This window comes from Wyeomyia smithii, chromosome 3, assembly GCF_029784165.1.
Source record: "Wyeomyia smithii strain HCP4-BCI-WySm-NY-G18 chromosome 3, ASM2978416v1, whole genome shotgun sequence".
Lineage (NCBI taxonomy): Eukaryota > Metazoa > Arthropoda > Insecta > Diptera > Culicidae > Wyeomyia > Wyeomyia smithii.
Window position 1 is genome coordinate 189291473 of NC_073696.1, and position 9772 is coordinate 189301244.

The 9772-nt window shown below is 38.4% G+C and overlaps 1 protein-coding gene across 1 annotated transcript; it reads left to right on the forward strand.

Moving 5' to 3' along the window:
• The first annotated feature begins 6024 nt into the window (after positions 1-6024).
• LOC129731303 (glycerophosphodiester phosphodiesterase 1) lies at positions 6025-9527 on the forward strand. The gene is made up of 5 exons (XM_055691182.1): positions 6025-6572; positions 6646-6818; positions 6879-7077; positions 7478-7662; positions 7719-9527. Exons 1-5 carry the CDS (start codon positions 6249-6251, stop codon positions 7879-7881), a joined length of 1044 nt encoding a protein of 347 aa, XP_055547157.1. The 5' UTR covers positions 6025-6248; the 3' UTR covers positions 7882-9527.
• The last annotated feature ends 245 nt before the right edge of the window (positions 9528-9772 follow it).

Sequence of the window (9772 nt, forward strand, 5' to 3'; positions counted from 1 at the left end):
TGGATTATCATCCGTTTATGGTTATTGATTATGCGGGTCTGAAATTAATGAACAATCGGGCAATAGATAGATTTTTCAACTGGTTTCAAAAACAATTGAATGAGAAATAAACACGGCAGACCACCTTAAACTTGAAAATGTTAATTTTCATATTAGGCATAGTTTACAGTTCCAAGCGAGGTAAACAATTTGACAAGTGAAAAAGCGTACTTTTGCGCTAGCAAAATCTGTCGTGAAAACCTGGTTGTAGAACACACGTGACACGGGTATTCCACCATCCCTCAGTTTACAATTCATTCGAAGCGAAATTCACGAGTTTACACTTCGAACGAAGTGAAAATTGGCAGGAACTGACAGAATCCAGCTTTTTACGCGCCATAATGGCGGACGCTATAATGCAAAGTTCGTAATAAATTACCCACCCTTTTGACAACTCTGCTTACGTCATTTTGAATTCTTCATATATTTTATCTAAAGAAAAATATGCCTGGCAACATTTGTGTTGCCAATTTATCAAAAATCGCAAATCTGACGTAAGCAGAGAGGTTCGCATATTACGAACACGCATTATAGCGACCGCCATTATGGTGCGTGAAAAGCTGGATATAAACGTACTGAAATGTCAAGTTTTCGCTATTAGAAATCAAGTAAACAAACAATCTAACAATCAGAAAATAATGGCCAAGCAGAAGAAATACATATAAGTGTGAATTTTAACAAAAAAACATCTACAAGCTCAAGCATAAAGCATAATCACAGATAACAGACATCCAAGCTAATTTCGCTTAATATGTAAAAAGATGCAACGGTTTTTAGCATGTAGCAATACGCAGCATGGTGGCGCTAAGAACACTTAGTAATCAATGATTTGATAAAATCGATAGTTTTCCAGCTCTTAGTGTTGATTAAAAAAAAAACACAAACCTCACAAAATCAGTGTTATATCACATACATAAGATATACGTAACTCTCAGGAAGAAACCTTACAAAAAAAGGAGCAGCAACCAATGCTCAATCGTTCGGAGCAAACTTTTCAGTACCCCAACCTTCACCTTTAGTTCTGGATGGTGATATGGAGCAAAATTGGGATTTTTTTGTGAACAGCTGGAAAGCTTATTCCAATGCTGTTGGAATGAACCAATGGCCAGCGGAAAAAAATGGCCAGAAGGTCAGTTTTCTGCTATCAGTTATTGGTGAACCAGCAAGGAAAAAATACTTCAACTTTGAGTTGACACCGGCAGAACAAGAAAGTCCGGAAGCAGCGTTGACAGCTATTAAAAATAAAATAGTTGCAAAACGAAATATAATCATTGATCGTTTGGATTTTTTCACCGCAGTACAGATATCTAGTGAAACGATCGATGACTTTACATCCAGGCTTAAAATGTTAGCAAAAATCACAAAATTGGGAGTAATGGAAGAAGAGTTTTTAACGTACAAAGTCGTAACCGCTAATAAATGGTCCCAACTGCGCACAAAAATGCTCACGATAACCGATATAATTATTAATAAGGCAATCGACATGTGCCGAGCAGAGGAAATAGCAGAAAAACGATCGTTAGAACTAGGCCTTGCGATAAATCCTGAAGTGAACAAAATTATAAAACGAAATGCAAGATCACATCGTTGTAAATTTTGTGAAGACCGACACGAGTTTTCAAAAGGATTGTGTCCTGCGCTAGGAAAACGATGTCATAAGTGTAAGGGAAAAAACCACTTCGAGAAGGTGTGCAAAGTAAACCGCAATCAGAATACAAAAAACAGGAAGAGAGTGAAAGAAATAAACGGCGAGTCGAGTGAGTCAGATGAAGAGTTATCCCAAAATAATTCATCTTCCGAAGAAAGCGGAGAAATAGAAATCGGAAAAATTGTTGACAATACAGAAAAAGGTGGAAGTGTACTAGCAGAACTAGATATGAAGTTCGGTGATACATGGAAATCAATAAAGTGTGAGTTAGATACAGGTGCCAACACTAGCCTAATTGGTCGTGAGTGTCTTACTTAACTCAGCAGAGAAGTACAACCGCAGATGCTTCCGACGAAACTCCGCCTTCAAAGTTTCGGTGGCAATAACATCAACGTTCTTGGGCAGATAAAAATTCCATGTCGCCGCAAAGGCAAAAGATACTCGCTAGTTCTCCAAATAGTAGAAGGTGAACATCGCCCTCTACTGTCAGCTAAGGCATCTCGAATCCTCGGTTTCGTAAAATTTTGTAAAACTGTATCGTTCGGCGGGAACAAGCCAACGGACTCAACTGAAAATCTTCTCAATGTGTACCGTGTTCAAACGCAGAAGATAGTCGAAGCCCATGCAGACATATTGAACGGCTATGGAAAAATGTCTGGAGAAGTTTCAAACAAGGCGTTAAAAAGACCGAATTTACAATTCGTCACTTTGGATGAAATACTCCCCGAACTGGGCAGGGCAAAGGTTTTTTCAACAGTCGACGCTAAAAAAGGATTTTGGCACGTGGTACTCGACGAAGCAAGTAGTAAGCTCACCACCTTTTGGACCCCGTTTGGTCATTATCGATGGACTCGACTACCATTCGTAATCGCTCCTGCCCCAGAAATATTTCGAATGAAAATTACAGGAAGCAATTGAGGGCCTAAAAGGCGTAGAATGCATATCAGACGATTTGTGAGTTTATGGTGTTGGGGACAATTTAAAAGAAGCGTTAGCCAATCATAACCGCTGCTTGGAAAATCTTCTGATACGATTAAAGAAGCATAATATTAAACTAAACCGATCAAAGCTTCGGTTATGCAGAACTTCCGTAGAATTTTATGGACACGTTCTGACTGATGAAGGAATAAGAGCCGATAAGAACAAAATTTCAACAATTCGTGAGTACTCTACTCTTACTAATCGAAAAGAAGTGCATCGTTTTGTTGGCATGGTCAACTACTTGAGTCGCTTCATTCGAAATCTAAGTGCCAACCTCACACATCTTCGCAAACTAATCTCTGAGACAGTACCATGGCAATGGACTTCAGTGGAAGAAGAAGAGTTCAATACAGTAAAGTCACTGGTAGCAGACATACGATCCTTACGGTATTACAACGTCCATGAGCCATTAATCATCGACTGCGATGCCAGCTGTTTCGGTCTTGGTGTTGCTGTCTACCAATCAGACGGAATTATCGGTTACGCATCACGTACGTGAACCCCAAGAGAACGTAACTATGCTCAGATCGAAAAAGAACTGCTAGCGATTCTATTCGCATGCATACGTTTCGTCCAGCTAATCGTCGGAAATCCCAAAACCGTTATTAAAACTGACCATAAGCCACTAGTCGCCTTGTTTCAGAAACCGTTACTATCAGCATCACGGCGATTACAACATATGTTGCTGAACTTGCAAAGATATCGACTTTCAATTGAATTTGTTACCGGTAAAGAAAACGTCGTCGCAGATGCTTTATCTCGAGCTCCTGTTTCCGAAGGAAAACACTCTGATCAATACGACAAGCTCAACATTTGCAAAGTGATGGTGGAGGTGGAAAAGCTGAAAATAAGTCCATATTTGTGCGTTTCGGATAGTCGTTTGAAAGAGATTACTATGGAGACCGGTAAGGACCAGTCGATGCAGTTGCTGTGCAACTACATACATCACGGATGGCCGGCCTCAGCAGACCTCGTCCCCGACAGTGTCAAAATTTACTACAACTATCACAACGAATTATCTGTTCAAGATGGTGTCATTTTCCGCGGTGGTCGTATTTTAGTTCCGCACGTTCTGCGGCGGAAGCTGATAGACAAATGTCATGTCAGCCATAATGGATTGGAAGCCACTCTAAAACTCGCGAGGGCTAATTTGTTTTGGCCAGGAATATCTTCGCAGATTAAAGATGTCCTTGAACAATGTGCCACTTGCTCGAAGTTCACCCCGTCGCAGCCGAATCCTCCACTAATGAGCCATTCCATTCCAGTATATCCATTTCAGTTGGTTTCTATGGATGTTTTCGCCGAGAACCAAGGTGCTAACTTTAAACTTTTAGTCACTGTTGACCATTATTCGGATTTTTTTGATGTGGATGAGTTTCAGCTCGTAGTCGGCAGCGATGATAAAAAATTTGCTTTTAGTTATTAAGATACTTAAGAAAGTAAGCTACCAGATATAATTGGCGCCGTTAAACATTGAATTGTATTTGTGCCGTGTCAAATAAATTACAGATGAAGAAAAAAAAAAGTTACAAGACCTGACACCGGACTCCGTCATCAAAGCGTGCAAACGAAATTTTGCACGTCATGGACTACCTCAGCGAGTGATTTGTGATAACGGTATGAACTTTGTCAACGCGAAAATGTTGGCCTTCGCTCGCGAATGGGATTTTGAGCTGGAAACTTCAGCTCCCCATCATCAACAAGTCAACGGTAAATCGGAGGCTGCCGTGAAAATTGCCAAGCGGTTGCTTAAAAAAGCAAACGAATCAGGAGTTGACTTTTGTTACGCACTCCTGCACTGGAGGAATATTCCAAATAAGATTGGATCAAGTCCAGCAGCTCGTTTATTTTCGCGCTCTACGCGTTGTGGAGTACCGTCGTCGGCAATGCGCCTATTTCCAAACGTTATCAGAGATGTTCCTGCGGCAATAGAACTGAACCGAAAGTCCTACAAATATCACTATGATAAAAGGACACGTGTATTACCAGATTTGCAGATCGGCTCACCTGTGTATGTCCAATTACATCCGGAAAAATCCAAACAGTGGACTCCTGGAAAAGTTTCAAACCGCTTTAACGACCGATCCTATCAAGTAAATGTGGAAGGTGTAGACTATCGACGAAGCTTGGTGCATTTGAAGCCGCGTAAAGAATCCAACAGTACGCTCGACCAAATTCCGCCGTCTGGAATTCCTTCACTTGAAGCTGTGACACAGAGATCCGAATGTGAGAGAACTCCCGTCAACAGTGAGAACAATAATGGCAGTCAATCGGAAAATTTTTCACCGCAACCTACTGTGATTGCATCGCCATCCATACCGTCGAGTTCGTTCACAGAGTCATCATGTGTTACCACATCACCCTTTATTGAAGCAGGTGCACGTGTTTCACAAAAGTCTGACAAGATATCTAATACAAGACCTAAAAGAGAAATTCGTGTTCCAGCTAGATATAAAGACTATTGTTTGGAATAGTTTTTTTTGTTTTAGTAGGGAGGATGTTTCGGTATTCAATAACCCCTCGTCTATGTAAGAGATAAAACGCTACCTGTTTGGCTGGCATCAATTCTGTACGACCCATTCATTCTCTCATTAGCAGTTAAAAGAGTAACATCGAATAAATCCAAATCTTTAAAAAGTCATTCTGTAGTTAAATATATGAGAATAAAACAGTCGAAATATGTTACCTTACAAATTTTGTACCTGCAATGTTTTATTTTTGTTTTCTGAGGTTTCCTGTATTTGAGGTGAAACGCTATTAAATGCTGCGGTGAAGCAAACATAAATTAAATTTTTCACAGGGAACGTATTATCTATTTCCAATTCTTGTGCTTCTGAAAATTCAAATTGGTGGCTCGAAGTCGGCAGTTTGTGGCTTCAATACCACGTTTCACCTTAAAATGGTTTTTTGAACCTGAAACGGTTGTTTAGTTGATCTAGCATTATACAGACTAACGTGTTTACTGTGTGGTTTGAGTTTTGGTTTTGCCTTCATGGCTGCGAAGCGGTTCTTTGACTCTGAGCAGACGATTTGTTTCGGACTTAACTTGACACCCGTTTATGTTTTATTGATGATTTTATGCATAGTATAATTTTATTCCGTATCTAAAAACTATTTACTTACTTGATTTGTCGATATAGAAGTTTTTGCCGTGTAAAATCTAATTTTTCACTTCTTTAAGATGCTAATGTTGCTCTAAAATGTTCGTCAACATATTCTAAGTTAATGCCCGTAATGGTACAGCATTACATATAGCTGGCGGTTTATGCTCGCTGGGCCTGTCAAAACATCCAAAACATTGCATAAAATCCAGGACGGCGATACTACACGGCTGATAGCATGCGCAATGATCGCATCTTTTTTCGTGTTTGGAAGAGCCGAGTGTAATCTGCTTTGTGTGGGTGCAGTTTACCCTCTATTTGCGATTCATGACAGAGGCCAAAAGCAATTTGTTATTTAGTTAGTTTAGTTTTACATCTGTGCTGGATGAAATTTTGTATTGAAAATGTGGTGATCTCGATGTGATATGCAGTTCTTGTAGTTTTGTACAACTCATAATGCCAATGCCAGTTTCGACTGCATGTATTTTTCGACAATCTTGAACGTGTTGAAAATGTTATATCAGCTTTTTTGGGTGCTAACGACATGCTTTACCTTTCTGTTCAATGCGCTGTGGCTATGTTGCAATTTTGCCTCGGTCGGGATCCCGTGGCTTATGTTGATATTCTTTCTCATTTGTATCGCGTCAAAATTTGTGAAGCTTAAATGTCCAGCAGTAGAAGTCGTGCAATCGATGCTGCATCGAAGCGAGAAGGAGGTTGGCTCTGAGGTGCTATATTGGCCTATTGTCAGCAGGGGTGGGGCATTTGATGCGCCGGAAAACTCACTTGCCGCCATTAATCATGTATGAGTCATGCTTTCGCTCCGTTCCCGCAGCAGTAGTAGTATTATGTTGCGTGTTTGTTTTTCATTTCCAGTGTTTGTCGCAAAAATGCTACAACATTCTACTAGATTTGAGCATCACATGTGATGGGCATCTCGTAGTATTGCACAGGATGACTTTAGAGAAGGCCAACATCAACGAACCCATTCATAAGCTAAAATTGAGTGCTTTAGATAATTTCAATATTTCGGAACATCATCCTTTAGGGTATAAGGCTGGGTTTAGTTTGTTGAGCATTTTTCAAGATACATTCTATTCGAATTGCAGGCAGCATTTCAACGCGGAGAAAATAATAACATTCGATAACTTATTGAAATTGTTGGAAACGAACGAATTGACAGTGTTTTTGCTGGCATCGCACATCACCGCTAAGCTAACGGAGTTGGTACGAGATGCAGTTGGCAGGAATTCAATTTTCACCAAACGTATAGTATTCTGCTGCTCGTCGCCGGTAGCAATCTACCAGGTTTGTTCACTTGTTTGTTATTTAATTTAGTTGGTTAAGCGGCTGATCCAAAAAAAATCTGTCAAAATATCAAAAATATGAATCAAATATTTATTTAAGTTTGATTTATCGACTGTAAATTATGAGCTGAGTTAACTGTAACTTCAGAGCATTCGTTTATTTTTGGTATTTCGCTGTTTTTAATAATATTCTAAATGATTTCTAATAAATAGCATGAAACGCTTTTGGAATGGAACCTTCAAAATATACAAAAATTGGACTGACACTACCAACCGGGCTAATCGTTCCTATGATATTGAAAATTCATGTCATTGAAATGCATTTTCAAATCATTCGCATACTCAGAAGAAGAAAAAATGTTGAAATAAAAAAATTCTAAGATTTATTCTGATTAATCCAGATACGTCAACATTGTCCGGATCTTGTTTGTGGATTATGGATGGAGAAATCGTCACTGTCTCGTACCCATCAGTATTTACACGCATCAACAATTTTGATGTCCATCTACGGTGCCATATTCCGCAACATTATTGCACCAGTAATCGGTATTAGTCTAGTGTTTATTCACAAGGATGAGTTTAATGCGTAAGTTCTACAATATTTGTAGTTGTTTCAGTTTGATATAAGTTTTTTTTTTGCAGGCAAATATCAACCTTATGGCACAACGTGGGAGTTAGGCCGATAGTTTATACAATCAATTCGCCGAACGAAAAACGATACTTTCAGCAGGTGACGAAGACACAGTATTTGACCGATTCGCTTCGCTCTGAGCCGCAGATTATTTTCAGAGTGAAACAAAAGTGAACGAAACTAATAATTTTAAAAAGCATACACCCCAGTAACAGTTCTAGTGAAACGATAATTTAGTACTATTTTCTGGCAGCCTATTTATTCGCGTAGTATTAGTTTTTGTAATCTCATCACTTAGTAGATTCTTCATATTGCTGGAAGCTTTAAGCTTAATGCTTACTTTTTGATATACACAGATATGCAGTGCTGTTCTTAGAGTAGCAGTTAGCCGTTTCAGTTGCACCTTAAAACAAAGAAAAAATACTCCTATTTATATTCCGTTAAAAACGTTGTTTCCACACGATAAGTTGGAGACGCAATCTAGTCGGTTTGGTTTGGATACTCGTGAATTGTTGCAATTAACGAATTTTATTTAATACTAGAGACGTGAAAAATCTAACATCAAATTAACGTTTTATTTCTTTCCATGCCTCGCCCATGCAGATAAAGTAAATCTATTATAACACAATGTGTTCAACTAAACAACGATTTGAGTATTCTTAGTTTATTTCGATACATCATATCTTCCAACGTTGGCTAATAGTTGAACAAAGGCATGTTGTACACATTTATTAATAAATAACAAACACAAAAACACTAACATTATGTTACGAAATTTAGCTCGTGATTTTCACCCCAGTAGCACTGTTGTAGTGCTAAACCGGTTCAAAGTGTTCGAAATCTTTCATGAATTTTGCACTTTTAGCACGGAACATCGTATAGCTACGTTGTGTAATAAAAACCGTCACTGGGTACAGCACTTTTCCTACAGAAGATACAACAAAGCATAATTTAAAAATAAAAAAATATAGTGATAGTGAATCAAGAAGCATTTCATTGCAGAAAAAAAATCATTTAGTTAAGCATTTTGAATGTTTTTGCTGTTTCAAATCAGCTTTTGTCGTGGGCTTTATTAAAATGTTTTTTTTTCTGTTATTGTCTAGGTAAGCTTCTAGTGAAGCTTCCATTTATTTTAATTTTTCGATTAGTCAAGAAACAAAGCCTTGCTTTTGCATCAGCAACTGAAAGTTAAAATGATATACTTCAACTCGATTTGCTACGTATCAAACAAAACGAAAATGTATTGTACCCAACTATACACGTAATTATTAAAATTTTATCGCGTAAACCTGCCAGCTCGGATAGCTTCTAGTACATTGTAAATGATTACGTTCCACGGAGTAATTTTTTTTATTCGTTTGTGCTATAATAGTCTCAAAAAAGTGTTATAATATTCAGTTGATCTAATATCGAATTTCTTTATTCCACTGTGTGCGGGCAAAACTGCCGAGGAATAATGAAACGTCATCGCCATTTAAGACGCAAGGGAGAAAGAGATGCCAGATAATTGTTCACGAACTAAGCACGTGCGGTGGTGGGTTGAAGCTAACAAATTTTACAGTGCGCCTCGAGCAGCACGGCAGGTCAAAACTGGGTCAAAATCGAGCGAATAAAGAAGGGTTTTGACAGCAGTTAGTGCACTTCCAGGTCAAAACGAGGTGAGCTGGTGGAATAAAGAAATTCGCTATAACTAATAGATTTGCAATCCAAACCATGTATGCCACTGTGAATGCTTAAATGTATGTATTAATTCTAAGGTTTAGAACTTATATTCGTTTTGTATCAAAATGTGCTGATAAAGATATTTTGCCAACATAAAACCTGCATTGATTTGATATAATATTCGTTCATGTTCCAGTGATTATTTGATTTTTTTTCCTAGTGTTTATAAAGAAATACGAATTTTCGATAACTTTGAGTTATGTGATTCAGCTTCTCCATTCAATTACTATAAGCAAGCGTACACACTTATTAGCAAAGACATAAACCGTCAGTTATGCCACCGGTGCACACTGGTCTGAAACTGCATATAGTCGGAAAAAAGTCAATTTTTCAACTTAATGCA